At 44.9% G+C, this 19,802-nt stretch overlaps 1 protein-coding gene across 3 annotated transcripts in view; it reads left to right on the forward strand.

Annotated features, from left to right (window-relative positions):
- The first annotated feature begins 1,622 nt into the window (after nt 1-1,622).
- zfyve9a (zinc finger, FYVE domain containing 9a) overlaps nt 1,623-19,802 on the forward strand; it is a 51,473-nt gene continuing 33,293 nt past the window's right edge. For all 3 annotated transcript variants that reach the window (XM_084058542.1, XM_084058543.1, XM_084058544.1), the window contains exons 1-4: nt 1,623-1,898; nt 11,294-11,398; nt 12,551-12,658; nt 15,998-17,448. In XM_084058542.1, coding sequence (XP_083914668.1) covers nt 12,589-12,658; nt 15,998-17,448 — 1,521 coding nt within the window. In that variant the 5' untranslated portion in view covers nt 1,623-1,898; nt 11,294-11,398; nt 12,551-12,588. The remainder of the gene's footprint in view (nt 1,899-11,293; nt 11,399-12,550; nt 12,659-15,997; nt 17,449-19,802) is intronic.

Here is a 19,802-nt window from a genome sequence, read left to right on the forward strand (position 1 = left end):
GTGTGTCAATGTGGTTAAGTATCGGATGAGGTCTTTACAGCTAAAGTGAATGTAGTGAAATGTGTGCTTTTATAAATGTAATAAACATTGATAACCACATAAAAAGGCACAGACAGACACTGGGGAATCCCTGGTGTAGTTCATTGAGCAGCATCAGACAGTCAGTGAGTGGATTCATAATGTCTTACACCAGTGGTTCTCAACCTTTTCAGGCCGCGACCCCCCCCCCCCAATCTTATTTGAACTGAGGACCCCCCACCCTGATTCCACAGATAAATATTGTGATTCTACAAGCTCAACGCCTTGCAATGTGAGGCGTTGTGAGCTTCTAGATTTACTTTTTTCAAAATGTTTGCCTCTTGGCCAATGTTTGGACAGTTTTTATAGTATAGTTCTATATTACTTTTGATATAGTAATGCATTTTTTTTTCTTAGGTATTAAAAAGGTCTTAAGTCCTTAAATTGTCACTTCACTGTCATCTGGGGGGTGTCATCTGGGGAAATCAAAAGAAATCATGTTGGGGTCCCGACCCACAGGTTGAGAACCACTGTTTTAAACAGAGGTCTTCTGAACCGTTACGTAACACTATAATCCCGTTTGAATTGATCGCTATCGGTGACGTATTCATTTCACGCCTGGTCATTTGCTGCATCGCTGTCATTCACTACAGCTGGCAGGACGAGCTACCGGTACAAGGTTATTCATAGACTAGGTTATAATAAAACTAAAATGAAATGAATGCCATTCTGGCTCCTCCGCGGTGCTGTAACCAGAGTCGCAGTGATATTAAGACACTTTGAGCCCAGGATGTGTCTTCTTTTCTGCGGTGGCTGGAACTGGAGGTAGCCTGGCGGCAGCGTTGCCAGATTCTGCGAGAGAAATAAGCAACCAGGTCTATGAAAACAAGCCCAAAAGAAGCGACTGTGGTGGGGTCACACTTTAAGCCTCCACTTAAGCTCACAACGCCGCCGCGTCGCGATGCAACATGCTCTGAGCTTGTAGATCTAAGATCTATTAAAAAACAATAGGCCTACTAATATTCTTGGAATAAGTGTAATCTTTTTTGAAACATTTTAACAACACAAATCTTGTATGTATGGGGGTCCCTGGCATAACGTATTTATGTTTGTATGTAATTACAAATTATGTATGTTTGTATTTATTACACATACATATTCATTTGGGTGTCCTTGACATGAAACATTTTAAGAACCACTGGTTTAAACAACATTTAGGAAACAAGGCCGAATAAGCAACTACACTTTTGAAACAAGCCCAAAAAAACACAAACCCGCAACTAAACCAATATTTACAAGCAATTTCACAGAAAAGCAAGCCCAAAGTCGCTTATAATAAGCGAACATGGCAGCTCTTCCTGGCGTTTTTTTCCTAAGTGCCTACAGCATCCCATGGCCCAGAGGAGGGACGGCAGCTCTGCGATTGGCTGGGGTGGTTGTCATCATCAACCGCTTAGGCACGCTTTGCGTGCTTAGCGGTTGCCGTGACAACTAAAAAAAGAAGCCAATCGCAGCGCCACAACGCCCTCCCGGGCCATGGGTTCTATGCGCTTTGCCTTCTGTTTTTTCCTCTCCATAATAAACCTTGGGGGAGGGAACGGAGGGAACGCGGAGTCCCGTCGCACCAACTCCAGCTTTCTCTTTACTTTATCCCCACTTATACTGTTTGAGTGGTGGCTAGTTGCTAGGTAGGTGGGCGCTAGGTGGTTTACACCACTGGGGGGACAGACAGCCGCTCAGAAATAGCAGCCAAAGGCGATTTGTTTGAGTTGTGAGTGGAAGGATTAAGGAGGCAACACATCACCAACCATCATCATGACGGAGACCGACGGAGGGGTTTGGCGGTGGCACCGCCGCGCGTAAAGATGAGGATTCCTCCGGTGAGTTGAGAGCCTTGATGGTCGGTTTATATATCGTGACATGATGTCCATATCATTGCACTCACTGTTGTGTTATTACACCGCCATTGCAAACTGTGAATAATGCATTGAGGCGCTTGATCGACCCCCCTATGGCCATGATATCAACCACCTCAACCCCATATGGGTAACCGGAGTAGAGTAGTCCCCCAGGGCTCAATACTAGGATCTTTTCTGTTTTCTTCTGTTATTGTGGGGGAAAGCTTTTGCTGGAAAATAGCCGATCGACAAGCTCACAACGCGCGGCGCATTGTGAGCTTGTCGATCGGCTATTTTCCAGCGAATGCTTTTCCCACAACAATACCGACGCTGGGGTTTAAGTGGTTAAGCAGCAGGTGTTGGTTGTCTGTCTGTCTGTGTAATTTAATAGTATGGATGGAATGGTGGCTCTGCATGCGCTACGGGGGGCATTCCTATTATTACAACAGTTTACATGTGTTATTATTATGTGACATCATCCCCAGTAGAAAACAGCATGCAGGCAGCGGAGGGCCAGCAGCATCAATGGGCTTTAATTAATGGGGAAACAAACTGGGGAAAAGTCACACAAAAAATAAGCGTATAATGGTGTCTCTCGCCGACAAGAAGTACAGATCTACAGTCGCATCGCGACGCGTTGCTATAGCTTGTAGGTCTGTTCTTTTCGGCAAGCGACACCGATCATCACACCCATCATCAGACACCGTTCCACAGGGGACTGATGGGTGTGATTGTGATGATCCGCGGGTCGGTGCGGTGTGTCTGGCCGCCAGAGAGCCACTGCTCCTCGGCCAGGCAGCGCCCGCAGCACCGCTGCTGCTCCTGCTGCTGCTAGCGGCTACATTGTATCCAGTGTCTCTGGAACCAAAGTGTTACTTAGATACGATCAACGCCGCTCGGCGCTTGTGTCTGATCTGCTACATTGTTGCCCGTGTCGTGTGTCTAGACGGCACCGGCTCTAGTCTTTTAACTGTTTTGTAAACTTGCTCTGGAGTCTGGTGTGATTTCTGTGAGATATTGACTTGGCGTATCAGTCAAGCTAGCAGGCAGCTAACATTAACAACACCATCTGTGGTTGTGGTGGTTGTGCTGCTACTACCAACTTGGACCACACAAAATACATGATCTGATCCAGTGGTTCTCAAACTTCTACATTTCAAGGACCCCCCTTAACTCCAACAGTATGTCAATGGAACCAAATGGACCCGTTGTGTAGGTGTGTACTGTCAGAGTTACAGACTTGTAAAGGTCAATTTCGAACGCCCTCAAAGAACCCTGAGGGTAGTCTACTACTCTACACTAACATGGAGCCATTTCCATATGTTTACCATAGTCTTCTTCTGAATGTGATCATGCTACCTTCCTCTGATCATACAGAGAAGCACACAGACAGCTGCTATTATGTTGATTGCGTAATCCAAGAAGCTATCCAGGCAACTCTTTATTTTTAGGATGTGTTTACTGTTTTGTGTTTGTCAGTAGCTTCTTATTGCCTCATGTTATGCCACACCTAATCATTTAGGCCACAGGCCTTTTACTCAAGACCCAAACTTAGATTTATGAAGTAACCGTCCGTCTGGGCTTTACTGCTTTCTGAAGTGCTGGTCATAACAAGGACTTTAAAGTGACTAGGCAGCAAAATGTTAAGACCGTGCAGGACAGGAGGATCCTAAACTTAAAGTGCCATGTCTTTCTCCCTCCTCAGCCACATTGACATTCAACTTATTGACAAACAGATAAGACTATTGACATAACGGTCTGAAGCTCTGACTCAGCCACGATGCACTGGTCCTCCTGTCTGTCCTCTTTGCAGGGCAGTCCCCTTGGAATTTTGGGCCACACATCATTCACAATAATACATTTTCTAGAATGTCACTTGGTAACCACCTTCGAGCCCCTACAACTGCTGTTAGAGATCTGCTATTTTCAGAAATGGAGGTAAAAAAGGAGGGGGCCATTAAGTACAAACACATGGCGGACCCTGGTCAAAGAATGATATAGGGTTTAAATGGTAAAAATAATAATAATATTATCAATAACATATTGTGATGCCTTAGGGATCTTCTGAATTCTTATATTAGTTATTTCACACATATTCCCTCATTCAGTGCGAGAGTCTGTTTGATATATCTCTGCCATGAATAATAAGACAGAATAAGCAAGACATTGAGGTATTCAGATGATGATATATAGCCAATTTTCTTACATAATGGCAACAGAAGTTGATATTAAAGTGCCTCTGAAAGTAGCTTTCAAAGCCAAGGAGAAAGACTTGTAGCCTGATCCAACAGGCATCCATGGAAGTAATACTGTAGCTCTTACTAAATTTATGTCTACAACAGTAACCCAGACTTCAAAGATGTAGGTTAGCGTATGCCTTCAGAAAGTATTACGCCTGTTTTCCCTGATGGGGCCTGGCAGCATGGCTTTTGCTGTTTTCTTGTCTCTCGGCGTTTGAAAGTAGTAGATCAAAACATAAGGGAGAGAAAGAATCCCATAATATCTTCTGACGTTTCGCTGTGAAGCAGAGGAGCCTGAGAACTGCTTTGTGTGACAGAATGATGACCACTCTATTTAGCTTTCTTGGCTTCAAATCTCTGTGGATTTAAACCTTTTTTATTCCCCCCGCCCCCCCCTTCTTGTATGTCAGAAAAATTATCGCTTTTTAAGTACCAAAGCAACTGTGACCTGCCATTTCTCTAGAGGATATTAACTTGTGACGGCATGTTATTCTTTTACTTTCGAGATTCTTTAGTTCCTTTTTAATCGCCAGCACAGCAGCTCTTCCTCTGACATAAAAAAAACCCACATGTAGCCAACAGTATAAGCCTTCTAGGGAAGAGTATACTATAGGCCATTAGGTAACTTCCAGTCTTGCTCCCAGACAGTTGCATCCAGGGCGTAAAAGGTTACATAATACAATGTCATCCAGTCATGCATTTTGAGATTGTTCAAAAGTGATGTCAGTCAGTTCATTTTTAAAGGGGAGGAGGAAGTAATCATGTGTGGTTTCCTGTGTCCACCCTGTACTGGAGTGGCTGCTGCTGGGCCAAGCAGACACATTCTGACTGGGAGCATGGGAGAAAAATAACAGGAAGTGAGTCTGGGAGACTGTTCTGAGAGTGAGAGGACACCACTTGCAACCTGGCGTCCCTATGTTGGCCATGGTAATTATCGTGGAAGGAAATTCTATTTCTTTGTTTTAACCCATTAAGACCCGAGGCCGATTCTACAAATGTCTTCTAAATCAGTAGTTCGCACCCTTACAAGATTTTTCTAATAAAAAAAATAAATAGCAGATGTACAAGCTCGCAGTGCGGCACGAAGTGGCGCACTGTGAGCTTGTATGTCTGCTATTTTTGAATAGCCAACACCAAAATCTAAAATGTTGTGAGCGTATAGATCAGATATTTCTTGCTCTTTTAAAAAAATACCGCTTAAAGGAATATTTCACTTTCAAAGATGTTTGGGGTCATTGTAACGTCTACTCAGGCTTTTGTGACTGAGCACCCCAGACAGTTTTTTAAGTTGCTTGGTTCAATATTAGACATTGGATTTTCATTTTCATGCTACCTATTGTAACTTCAAATGCCATTTTAACCATGATAGATAAAACCTTTTGGAAAATTAAGTAAATAAAATAATATAAAATAAAAATAAAATGCATGAAAAAAGTAATTGAAAAAGCACGGCCCCCTCACGTATTAGAAGGACAATATCAATCACCAGAACTAAGGAGGTGATGTGTTTTCAATGAATCTGACATGGTTAAAATGGAGTTTGAAGTTACAATCGGCTTAAATTGTATAGGAAGCCATAAAATGAATATCTAAATACTGAATAAAGCAACTTAAAAAAACTGTCTTGTGGGCTCACAAAAGCCCGAGTAGAGTTCATTAAAGTGACCCCAAACATGTTTGAAAGTGAAATATCCCTTTAACTAGTCAATACACTGTGTTTTAGCTTTGTAGCATCTCCGAGCTCCACCATGAGTATAACTTCTCGCTTCATTCAGTTTCATTGCCATTCCTCCATATCCAGCCAGGCATGGTTATCGTATTAGCGCAGCGTTGAACCATTTCATTACCATGTCTGGCTACTCCATTGAAGTCTATTTCTGGCTGTGGTGAATGGAGACGTCCAGTTAGCTCAAGTCCAGCATGAAAATGAATCAATGGTTCGGCTCTCATTTCCTATTTAATGTTACTATTTGAACGGGCTGCAGGTCTGTATGTGCAGTAATTGCCCTCAGTATCGGTCCATTTAATCATGTTCTATTTGTCTCCTGTAGTTACGGGCCTACAGTATGTGGTTACATGTTGATGCACTAAATGGTAGTAGACCAGATGGGATTAGTTAATATTTGATGGCCTTTTGTAAGGACCTCTGACATTGATCTAACTTAGTTATTAAAGCCATGAGCTCTGGTGCTCTTAAATGTAGCGTGCTTCCTTGAGTCGTGCATGCATTAGCAGGGATGCATACACACGGGTCAGAATTCACTTTTTAATTTAGGCCATGCTACTACCAGGGATGTTAATGATTAACCGTTTTAATCGATAATTACTCTTACTCTAACTCTTGATTACTAATTACTATCAGTTAAACAATTATAATTATTTGTAAAATTGCAATTTATTTTGATTAGCATGTTGGGCTACTATTTGCTAAACACTGTAAGTGTTATATTTTTCATGTAGACTAGACCTACTGTTTATTTTTTTAATTCTATTTATTGTGTGGCAGGGTAGTCTACACTACAGTATATAGCTTATGATGTGTGATTCCCCTCATTTATACTGCAATTGCGAATATAATACAGTTATTTCCTTAATTAATCGTTAACGAGTTGCAATTAACGATTATGAACGTAAGAAAAAGAGTATCCCTACTCTACATTTAATTGCTTTAATGTATTTTGACGGGTCATTCGGTGTCTTCTTGCTATTTGATCCTCCTCATCCGTCAGTAGGTGAAGGATGTGGTACAAACAAACCATCACAGATGGTGCCCTCCCTGCATTTTCAAATGTGTACACTGTGACAGACAGCTATTGCGTCACGCACACACACACACACACACGCACGCACGCACGCACGCACGCACGCACACACACACACCACCTCTTTTGAGCGTCATCCTGAGTTTACATGTCTAAAAATACAACTCCTTCACTTTGACTAAAGATGCATTATTCAGCGCCTCTGCAGAGCAATTAAATCTTAATTAGGGAGAGACTCCTGTCCTCATGTTGGTGGTGTTGGTGTGTTTCCTTCTCAAGCTGTGCGAGCTGGGGTTTGAGTGAGTGGCAGTCGTGTTGAGTCAGAGTGTGAGGGGGAAATTATTTAGTTGAGGACGTCTGAGGGCTGATAAAATGCGTGCAGGTTGAAAATATGGAGCGTCACGGAACCGGTACTTCAGTTCAGGCACGGAAGTTCAAGCTGGTCCCACGCTCTTACCCCCTGGCCTCCAATCACATGCGGCCTTGATCCTAATGCAGTGGTTCTCAAACTTTTTTTTATTTCAAGGACCCCTCCATAACTCTGAGCGCGTACGCAGTCTATGCAGTCGAGAGTGAATGCCAACAGAACAATATTGCAGGGGATGTTGGCAAAATTCTTTGGGGAGCTACCCACACATTTTGCTGTGTTGATCATTCCACGAATGCCAGATCCTTACAAGCTGTACCTCGCTGTAAAGGTGACTAATCAACGATATGAATGATATAAAAAAACAATACCAATTGAAAGGGGAGAAATAATCGACCAAACTTTTTGTGGGCTGTTCAGTTACTTTGTAGATTTCGATTAAAAAAAAACATTAACCACTTCAGCCCTATACTTTGGCCTTTTGAAAATAGCCGATCTACATGCTCACAGCGCGTTGCGAGCTTGTAGATCTGCTATTTTCAAATGATGACATTTTTTATACGTTTTAAAACTTGTGAAATGGGACATTCTGCATGATGAGTATATTTTGATGCCAATACTTTCACTCAAGTACATTTTGAATACCGGCGGACTTATACTTGTAACAGAGTATTTATACATTGCACTTTTACTTAAGTAACAAACTGTGAGTACTTCTTCCACCACTGGTTGAGGTCAGACGTGACTCAACAAACAGGCTGTTGAGTTACAGGCTCCACGCTGACTCCCTGGCTGCCTGGTGTTCATGTTCCATGTTTAGGGATTAGATCAGGTGGACATAATTAACTTTAACCAGATTAGATTACAATGTGCTTAGTATTTTTACTTTTGCTTGCTGAATGAAAAGGCTCAGTCATCCTAATGCCACCCCCCCAGGAAGACGTGTGTGTGTGTGTGTGTGTGTGTGTGTGTGTGTGTGTGTGTGTGTGTGTGTGTGTGTGTGTGTGTGTGTGTGTGTGTGTGTGTGTGTGTGTGTGTGTGTGTGTGTGTGTGTGTGTGTGTGTGTGTGTGTGTGTGTGTGTGTGTGTGTGTGTGTGTGCGTGCGTCTGAGAATGGTCTGTTGTTTTATGGTCTTACAGTTAGGGAAATACTCAGGTTGGTGTTAGGTTTTGGGGTTAGAGCAGGGGTCTTCAACCTTTTCAGGCCAAGGACCCCCTAGCTGAGAGAGAGATGAAGCAGGGACCCCCTCTATATTGTGTAAAATTGTGTTTCAGATTAAAGTTCTTTTTTACTTCTACACCATATAGCCTCTTTGCCAAAAATAGCAGATCTACAAGCTCCCAGCTTGTAGATCTGCTATTTTTGGCTAATGTTCCCCTGTAAAAAAAACGAAATCCTATCACACAAAGATTTGGCGGACCCCCTATAGTAGCTCTGAGGACCCCCTAGGGGTCCCGGACCCCCTGTTGGAGACCCCTGGGTTAGAGGTAAGGTTAGGGGTTTGTGTGTGTGTGGTAGCATTTCATGTACGCATCCCTTGTCATGTGTCACACTCAACTCATCGTGGGGTCTGCCTTTTGAAAAAGACTGAAGCAGATAACGAGGCTACATTATTGTTTTGGCACTGGAAACAATCCCATCAAACTGGTGTAATTGTAACCATGTGGCACAGTGTTGGCTCAGTGGGATATACAGCGTGACACTCAAAAATGCAAGGATTTCAATGCACACTGTCTGGGGCCCACAACCATGTGAGTTGCTTTGGGTGAAGCTATGTGATAATATATTGATGTTTTCTGTGAAACATCTGGGAATTATAAATCCTTCTGGGCTTTTCGTCAAGTGTCAACTGACATGTGTTTTGAATGTTTGTGCCATACTGTGTCTTCTCCCATGGCTGTTGTTATCTGCTGCAAAATGACTGCTGTTTAGTTTACTGCACTGCTGTATTATTTATGTTCTACTTTGGCATGAGGCGAGTAAGGTTGTAACTTTTCATTCATTCTACTTTCTAGGAAATGAGGGCAGGACCCTCATTTTCTACTGTACTACTGTTTTGTAGTACTCGACGGTGGCATTTGGCTCCCGTGCACGGGGTTCCACCAGGGGTCTCCAATAAGTCACGCTTTCTTGGGGCGTGGCCGATGACGGTTTGACGCTGCCTGCGTGCTGGAGCATCTGCCATCTGTTCGCTGTCTTCGCTGCTTTGTGCTGACAGCGTGGCCTGAGCTTGCATCTTAAACTAAGCGGAAAATGTGTCGACTCTGTACCTTTCCTACCAGAGCCTTCACTCTGCTTGAATATTTGGTCTCTGGTGTAAAGCCATGATTGATCTTGTCCTTACATGAGTGGCCCTTAAGTTCAGCATTCCCCCCCCAGGCACACACACACACATACACACACACACACACACACACCTCTCAGTCAGGAAGGGGTCAAGATGTTTGCAGTAAGCTGGCCTTGTGTTCAGACGTGATCACTTGGTGCAGTGTGGTTCATCATTCTCGATGGCACACAGTGTGGGGGCGGTAGGCTATGTTTTAAATCTATGTCACAATATTTAGGGACCAAATATCGATACTGGTGCAGTATGTCACAGTATTGTGACACTTTCTCTAAACTTGGCTTAATTCCACAATGTCTTTATTATGTCTTCATCTGATGCAGACTTTTGAGAAACAGAGTGAATGCCCTCACATTGCTGAAAGACACATTAAAGCACATTATGAACTCACCCCGTGGCAAAATGTTGTTTGGGAAAATAGTAACTTTTTATAGACAGTAAAATCCTCAGTGTTAATTTAACCATGTAACTCAGAGAGAGAGAGAGAGAGTGTACAAATGGAACCACCACAGGTCCATTTGGTTCCATTTGTACACTCACTCTCAGAGATAAATGAACACTGTGGGTAGCCTTGGAAACCAACGTCTCTCGAGCCATGTGGCCCATAATTCAGGAGCCTATCTCCTGTTTACTTAGCGTGAGACAGCTTGATGTACAACTAACTACACACCCCTGGAAATGACGCTAGGATGTCACATGATGTACAAGTACACCCCCTGTATGTGACGCTGGTATGTCACAGGGACTGACCCCCCCCCAATCCAAACCTTATCAACGCTGAGTGCCAAGCAGGGAGGCATTGGGTGCTGTCATTATGCTTTTATGTACATGATATCATGGGTAGAAGTACAATAGCACTCAGGCTGGTGGTACGGTAGTTCTGCTAACGAGCAGCACATGGATCACACAGTAGTTGTACTAACTGCCTCAAGGACAAGCTGAACCATAACAAGACAGGCCGTAACCAAAGCAATAGCTATCAGGCCTAGCGTAGACGTTCTTGGCTACTACAAGCTACCAAATATCATAATGTATTATATAAGTGCTATAAGGCAGTGGTTCTCAAAGTGGGGTCCGGGGACCCCCAGGGGTCCTTGAGGGGGTCCCCAGCAAAAGTAGTTAATACAGCATCATAGTCATTTAAACCAGTTTATCCATTTATGTTGGCCATTCAAAGATAGCAGATGTACAAGCTCTTGTACATCTGCTATTTTTGAAAATATTTGAAAAACATATCGAAAATGTTGAATCATTTTCCTTTTTTTGACACAGATCTTCTCTTCTGCGGGTCCCTGGCACAACACATTTTCAGATGGGGGTCAATGGCCAAATTCATATCAATTTGGGGGTCCTTGACACAAACAAGTTTGAGAAGCACTGCTATAAGGGATGTTAAAATATAAAGGTTAGATATAAACAACCATAATAACAATATAGTATAATGTACAGTATAATTCTTCCACGGTGCCATCTTTATATTCTTTGGTTTGGTACGACTCGCCCGGGGATTGAACCCAGACTGCCAAGTCTCAGGGTGTACATTCTAAACCACAAGGCCACTGAGCTGTGTGAACCCGGGCTTATTACAGCCGAGAGAGCCGGTGAGAACGGCCGTTCTGTTCCGTACAGTGAATGGTGTTCTGTTATCCCCCGCTTTGTCTCAGGTGTGGGCGCGGGGAGCGTGCCAGACTGGATGAAGTGAAGGCCGACACAGAAACCTGCTGAGGGCACACCGTTGCCACCTGGGACCGAGGAGGACCTCTGCGCAGGTGAGGAACAAACTAACTGAGACATGTTAACATTTCGTCGCTGTCGTGTAGAAAGTAGAAACCTTATATGTCGTCCACAATGTCCCACATTGAGTGCTATACAGGGTTCCATTTCTGGGTGTGTTAAAGGAGTAGTTCAACCTTTTATTTCTATAGTTCTATCCCGTGCTGTCTTTGACTCGCGCAGTCTTAGTTTGTACATTCCTTAAGAATCCAAAAATGTAAGTAAAAACTTTGGTGATATTTCTGGAACGTTTCTCAGCGGGCTTCGGTAGAACACCTGGCAGGTAAACGAAGGAAAAAGTTATTTCTTGGGTGAACTACTCCTTGAAGTTCGTGTATAACGGCCCTGATACGAGATGTCTACATGAAGTCTTGCTGTCTTCAGCACGAACGCGCAACTTAGTATATCTCGTCTCGTAGAAGGAACTTCAACAATACTTTAGTGTATTTTTGTTGAAGCGGCTTTTCGTCCATTGACATCAATACAAATGCATCTTTTATGAAAAGAGGAAATCCAGAAGGATAAATGAACACCTATCATAAAAGTTGGGAGTTGTATTTGTACGGTTTTCAATCAATAAAGCCCTACTGCAATATTTACAAAAATGACTCTGAAAAAGACTAACCTTCACAGCCTGTAGACTTGAAGGTGTAAAGCTCTAAACGAGTCTGTATCATAACAAACTCTTTGTGGGCAATTGAAAATGTCAAGGCACACCTTTATTCGTAGGGAACATAGCCGATCTACAAGCTCACATGTGACGCGTTGTGAGCTTGTAGTAGAGTAGAGCTATGTGGTAGAACTTGTAGCTTGGTAGCTTAGAGCTTTACTACAAGTAGTAGAGCTTGTAGTAGATGTTTGTTGTAGATCACTGGTTCTCAAAGTGGGGTCCGGGGACCCCCAGGGGGTCCCCAGCAAAATTAGTTACTAAAGCGCCACAATAATTATAACCACTTTATCCATATGTTATACTTTTGGCTCTTAGTACAAAAATAGTACAGAGTGCTGCGAGCTTGTAGATCTGCTATTTTTGAGAAATCTCAAAAATGTCTGCAAATCAATCAATCAATTTGGGGGTCCTTGGCACGAAAAAGGTTTGAGAACCACTGCTGTACACAATATGTAAATGTCAAGGGATGTGTGTTCAGGTTCACAGGGCCGCCAGCAGGGTGGGGCTTCCTGACTCATGGAGAATTACTTCCAGGCAGAGGCCTTCAACCTGGACAAGGTGCTGGACGAGTTTGAGCAGAACGAAGGTAACTTCATATCATTTTATTTTATACAAAATAAACCCATTAAGACCGGTAAAGCATCTGTCATTTTAGATTTAACCTCTTTAACACATTATCTCATACTTTGGCTATTCTTATGAAAAATCATGAACATTTGTGCAAATCTTTGAATATATATATTTTTAAAGCGAATATTTATAACTCAAATCTTTGCTTCTGGGGATTATATAAATGTCTTCTAAATCCTAACAGTTAAAAAAAGAAAACATATGTTGCTATAATCAGTGGTTCTCAAACTTGTTCTCAAAAATGTCAAGGGCCCCCAAAATGATATGTATTTGGCCGCGGACCCCCATCTCAAAATCTGTTGTTCCAAAAATATATATATATTGAAAGATTTGCACACATTTTCACGATTAAAAATAAATAAATAGCAGAGTGCTATGAGCTTGCATATCTGCTATTTTTGAATAGCCAAAGTTTAAAATAATGGTTAAAGTGGTTACACAGATGGGTTCCCGGTTTTAATGGGGTTAAGCTCTCAACACGTCGTACCGCAAGTTTGGATATCTGCTATTTTTTTTTTTACATTTTGCAAAAGTGTTGAAAGTAGTTAAAGTTAACATGGCCGATGACTGGACTGGACTGGACTGGACTGGACTGGACTGGACTGGACTGGACTGGCGACATTTGTTCTACACAAGTTTAGAAATGTACAGACTGGCGTTTCCGGTGACGTCATGGCCAGGACAGACGCGTGAATCACAAGCTCCGCCGAGCCCTATTAAAATAGAGATGTACAGACTTATGGACAATGAATATTGTATATGGTAACATAAGATTAGGTCGCTGGCAGACAGGTTTTTTTTTTTTTTGAAGCGCCAAGAAGACATTGACAAAACAGAATATGATACTTGATTACCCTGCACTTTTTCACAAAGAGGGCAGAGAGGGTTAAACATTTGTGAGCAATAAATCTTCTGTTCCTGTCTATTCCTCCCAAGACATGAAATGGAGGAAGAACATATCAATCGATATAGGTTTTGATTGATAGATCTGAACGCTGGGTTGCCATTACATAAGAGCGACGGGGAGGATGGCTGTCGGTGAATCAGCGGCGCTGAGCACGCAGGTGTCAGACAATCTGCGATGACTTTTGAGTAATATTTGCGGGTGGTAAACGAGGGTGGGAGGAGTGGGAATAGGATTAATTGGATTAGCTGTTTCCCCTGGGCGAGTGTGGCTGCGTGTAATTGGTGCAAAGCAATAGAGTGGAGGGGATGGAGCTATTTTTTTCTCCTTCCCCCTCTTCACACTTAACTCCCGCACTGGGGCAGGACAGATCGTGTTAAAGGGGGGGGGGGGGGGGGGCGTTGGGGGTTCCAGGCGGTTTGTTTACATTAATTGTAAAGTAAACATTGCGTTGGTCTCTGTTGACTTTGAACTTTCTAAATGCGTCCGGTTATTCTATGGGGATGAGATTTTTCTGCTGCTTCTTCAAAGGTGACCCTTGGATAAATGGTGGCCCTACTGAGCACGCACCCACACACGCAGGCACGCACACACACCTCCCCCCCCACACACACACACACACACACACACACACACACACACACACACACACACACACTGTCACTGTATTTGACCCTCAGTGTGACTTCAGTGTGTATTTTGGCTGCGACTGATTATCTGTATCCTTTGCCAGAAGTCCAGCATGGCAGATTAAAGCGTGATTTATAATTATTCGCACGGTGGTGTCATGGACCGAAAATAGCCGATCTGCAAGCTCTCAACGCGTCGCGCTGCGGAGCATCGTGAGCTTGTAGATCGCCTATTTTCGGCTACATGCTTGCTTGAGGACCTGGTACAGCCTATACTCAAAACAGCCTTGCATGGATTCCAATTCGGGTAGAACAATGGTGTGTGTGTGTGTGTGTGTGTGTGTGTGTGCGCGTGCGAGTACCTGTATTACTATACTTGTGAGGGCCAAATATTCAAGTATAGTAGAATTTGAGAAAGGGACAACGTGAGGAATTTTTTTTTGGTCCTCACAAAATCGTTTTTTTATGTGGTTGAAAAGATATGAAGAGTCCTAACATTTTGATGTCCCCTTAAGTATAGTAATACGTGTGTGTGTGTGTGTGTGTGTGTGTGTGTGTGTGTGTGTGTGTGTGTGTGTGTGTGTGTGTGTGTGTGTGTGTGTGTGTGTGTGTGTGTGTGTGTGTGTGTCAAGAATTTCCTCCCACATTCCACAGCATGTGTCAGTTTGACTGATGGCCCCCAGGGGGAGCAGAACAGATTGGCCCATTTTCAGAGAATTTCCCAGTTCATCCACAACACTTAATTTCCCAAATCGGTGCCAACCTCATTTCTCCATCCATCCCCCCAGGACTCCCAACACCCCCCCCCCCCCCCGTCCCGTGTCGTGTCTTTATTAGCGCTCACTAAGTGAGACCTGTCTTCAGTTAAAATACATGTTGGTTTGCGACAACTTGCTACTTTCTATCGTTTCAAGTAGTGAGCTTTTTATGTTCGTCCGTGTCCGTTTGTCCGTCCATCTGTGTAAACGTGATACCTCAGAAACGCCTTGAGAGAAGCTTTTGACATCTGACACAAATGTCCATTTGGACTCGAGGATGAACTGATTACAAATAGAAGGTCAAAGGTGACCATTAAGACCTGAGGCCTTTCACACATTTTCTAAATCCTAACAGTTTTTCTGAAAAAAATATAAAAAAAACATTTTCACGATTTTTCAAAAATAGCAGATCTAAAAGCTCATAGCGCGGCACTCGGTGCCGCGCTATGAGCTTGTATATCTGCTATTTTTGAATAGCCAAAGAAATCTAAAGTGACACAGATGCGTTCCAGGTCTTAACTCATTGAGTGCCCAAATTATTATTATCTATTTCTGGCCATTACGATTTTAATTTTTTATTTTTTTCAAAGTAAAAAAAAAGTGCTTAGGAAGCGAGATACAACCTTTTTCAGTTATAAGTTAAACAAGGAGTGGATGGAGCTGCAAATCTGAGTTTTTTTTCTATTTTTTTCCAAAAACACGTGAAACACGTTAATGGCACGTTGCACCATAGCGCTAAAACACGTGAAACACGTTAATGGCACTCAATGAGTTAATGGGTTACGGTCACTGTGACCTCACAAATCGGGCAGAAACCTCTTATCTCCATATTCATACATTTTGTGTTTTTTTTTGTAAATTAACGCCCTACTTGATCATACTACAGTGTCACACAAAAGTATCACAAGTACGTGATGCCGACGCATTGTGAGCTTGTAGATAACCTATTTCCGGTGCAACACACCGGCATACAACTAATAAGTACCTTCCGTTTTCTCCCCCAGATGAGACGGACACTCCCACGCTCTCGGACGCCAAGTGGACCCAGATCCTGGCCCCGCCGGCCCACCTGCTCTCTTTGAACCCTGCCCTGGCCCACGCCGACCTGAGCCCCCAGGAGAGCCCGCTGCCCTTCAAAACGATCGGGGGGGACCCCGCCTCGGACGGCTCGCCGGGGGACGAGCGATCGGCGGATGTCCACAGCCCTCCTCTCCCCCAGCCCAACATCGGAAAACTGGTGGGAACCGACGACCTCTCGCCACCCCCGGCGCCGCCGCTGGCGCCCGGCGGCGCCCTGGAGAACGGCTGCCCCGGCAGCCCGGAGCTCAACGGGCTCGGCCAGGAGAGAGACGACGGCGGCGGCTCCTCGCCTCTTCCGGACGTCCAGCTCGGTGCCTCAGACCGGCGGCCCCATGGACCCCAGGAGGAGGAGGAGGAGGAGGAAGAGGAGAGGGACACCTCGACAGAGGGAGGTCCCCCTCAGTTCACCTTTGAGGACGGGGTCGGACGGGAAGAGTGGCGCCCGAGACCGGAGCCGGTGACGGCGAGCAGGGAGGCTTGCGAAGAGGCCGTTCTGGAGGATTCCGGTCACGAAAGACGACGAACGGGAAGCGCGAACGCCGGCGAACGGGTCCAGAACGGGGGCGGAACGGCGGTCTCGGATGTCAACGGGAACGAAGGGAACGGCATGTCCCCCGAGGGCCTCAAAGTGGACGAGGAGACGAGGAGCGCCAAAGAGGGACACGCTGACCAGCTCTCTGAGATGAAACCCCTCCCCAACGGCGTGGAGCACGAGAGAGGCGACCACAAGGCAGAGGAAGAGGAGGAAGAGGAGGAGGGCATCTCTCCCAGTCCCGTTCCCTCCAAAGAGGACTCCGTAACGGAGGAGAAGGAGATGGAGGAGAGCAAGCAGGAGAGCGGCGAAGTGGGAGGTGGAGGATCAGGGGTGAGCGGCGGCGGCGGTGGCGGCGTCCAAAGCAAACTGAACAACAGCCGCCTGCAGCCGGTCAGTGTGCCGTACGGCGGAGCGCGGCCCAAGCAGCCGGTCAGCCTCAAGCTCCAGATCCCCCGCCCCCTCTCCGGCCAGGTCCAGAACCAGCTCAGCCCCTCGCCGCTTGGCAAGAACAAGAACTCGGAGGGTCACTGTCGGACGGGCCCGGCCACAGAGCCGGGCCCGGCCGCCGCCGCCGCCGGCCCTGGGGCCGACCAGGGCGCCGTGGGGGTCGCCGCGGTCACGAACCGAGACGCCGTGGACTCGCCGTGCCCGATGCCTTCGCAGAGCCCCGACAACGACCTCCAGGCGGGCCAGCAGGGGGCGCTGTCCAGGAAAGCGCTCAGCGCACTGGGGGAAGTGGCCCCCGTGTGGGTGCCCGACTCCCAGGCCCCCGTCTGCATGAAGTGTGAGGTGAAGTTCACCTTCACCAAGAGGAGACACCACTGCAGGGCCTGCGGCAAGGTCAGTGTTATATAGTGCCGCTTCTCTTAAGTGGGGTCTGGGGACCCCCAGGGGTCCTGCAGGGGGTCCCAGTGGGTCCCCAGTTAAAACACTTAAGCACTGTGTTATTTTTATCCCAACATGCTTTTACAGAGGAACAAAATGCTTAAACATAAGACGAAAAGAAGTGAGAACAACAAACGCATTACACACCGTTGAATGAACTTCTTCAAGGAGCTGTTCTTGGGAATTAACCAGGGAACGAGTCATTCGAGTAGTTTGATGAATGAGGCCCATTTCATGGCTCTTTGGGAGCTGTGTGTGTGTGTGTGTGTGTGTGTGGGTGTGGGTATTGTATATTTTCTAGCAGTGCTCACTGCAGTAGCGGCCAGTGTTGCCATGTCTGCTTATCATAAGCGACTTTGGGCTTGTTTTTCTATAAAGTTGTTATTTGGGCTTGCTTGCTTATTGATCGGCCATTTTCAAATAGCCAATGTACATAGGTTTTGAAGTGCTCATGTGGCCCTGTAGTGTTTTCTTTTGGGCTTGTTTTCAATACACATGGCTGCTTATGTCCTCTCGCAAAACCTGGCAACGGCGGCAGCGGGCGGCCGTTCCAACGCAGTGCCTGAAAGCGGAGACGTGCCGCTGACACTGCACTGCTGGAAAAAAACGGCCGGACTGCTGTGAATGCTGCTTAATAATTTCCCCTGGTGGTAAACAAACACGCGCACTCTGCCACTTGAGCTGGGAGGAGCTGGCACAGCAATAATACTGACACCAGCACCGGGGCAAAGAATAGACACAGCGGAGTCAATACATGACTCAACTCTGGAGTAGTAAACCTGCAAACAAGCTGGCAGTGTTGAGTCAAGCTTTTCTTCCATCATTTACAAGTGGTGGACAGTCACTAAGTACATTTGCCTGAGTACTAATACAGTGGTGGACTGTCATTAAGTACATTTACTTGACTCCTTTACTTAAGTACATTTTGGGGTGTTTTTTTGTTTTTTTTGTTTACTCATGAGTCATGACTCCTTCACTCCACTACATTTCAAATAGAAATATTGTACTTTTGACTTTACTGCATGCATTTCTAGAAAGGGACTCTTGGGACCCAAACATACAGAAAATATATCATGAATTAACCACTTAAGCCCTTCAAGCCCACCTAAGCCCATCAAATACAGTATAGTGAAAATCTACAAGATCTACATGCTCACAACGCATCGCGTTGTAGAGTGTTGAGTTTGCTATTGGTATTTTTGCTGTTTTTTTTAATTATTAAATAAATTACATTTATTCCCTCAAAATGTTATTTTTTATTATAGGCGCTCGGGTGGTGCAGTGGTAAAGTCCCTGCCCACCACCACGGAGGTTGTGCGTTCGAATCCACCGTGGTGCAACCGGCTTTGTCGGGCGTCCATGCAAACACAATTGGCCCGTGTTCAGGGGAGGGAAGCCGGGCGGGGAGGGTGATATTTGTCACTATATGTACTCCTACGGGCTGGGGCCACTCCCTGATAGCAGGGAGTATTGGGCGGGAGGAGTAGGATGACTCACTGGCAGGTGAGTCAGTAGGATCAGGGCCGGCGCGTCCATACAGGCGACATAGGCGGCTGCCTAGAGCGGCAGTTTGGAGAGGCGGCAAAAAAAAGTTGTGGAAAAAAATAATAATTCATATTTTAATTAATTTTAAATGTTTTGATAATAAATCGGTAAAATCAGGCAAAAATAAGAATTAAATAACATAACCCTAACCTAACCCTAACCCTAAAACCAAAATAAAGTAGCCAAAAACAGAACAAAATCAGAATCCGCCCAGAAACGCGTGCGTGTGCGGGGCGCATCAGAGGAATCTCGCCTAGGGCGCTGATCAGCCCAGAACCGGCCCTGAGTAGGATATAACAGCAGTGACAACACAGAAATGTGTGTGGGGAGGAATTCATTGCATAATGACTAAATTGGGGAGAAAATGGGGTAAAAAAGTATTGGCTACTAAATTTTTACATTAAAAGTTATTTCTTATAATCGATAAAATTAATTAGTTTGATAAACTGTTGCACCCAGAGTTAAGAGACTATATATAAGGCCAGGTGCTGTTAAAACACAGACTAACTGTGTCCATCCAGAGAAACTGTTTTTTCTGCAAGCTTGATTAATACTCACTGTCAAACTTGTTACAAATATCTTTTACATTTTTTGTTTTTTGAGCAAGTAAAACCATTGGGGCAAATTGGATGTTCCATATTGTTGCTTAGTCAGGATTGCGTATTCTATTATTTGTGTGTGTGTGTGTGTGTGTGTGTGTGTGTGTGTGTGTGTGTGTGTGTGTGTGTGTGTGTGTGTGTGTGTGTGTGTGTGTGTGTGTGTGT

This window comes from Gymnoscopelus microlampas (assembly GCF_963454915.1).
Source record: "Gymnoscopelus microlampas genome assembly, chromosome: 5".
Lineage (NCBI taxonomy): Eukaryota > Metazoa > Chordata > Actinopteri > Myctophiformes > Myctophidae > Gymnoscopelus > Gymnoscopelus microlampas.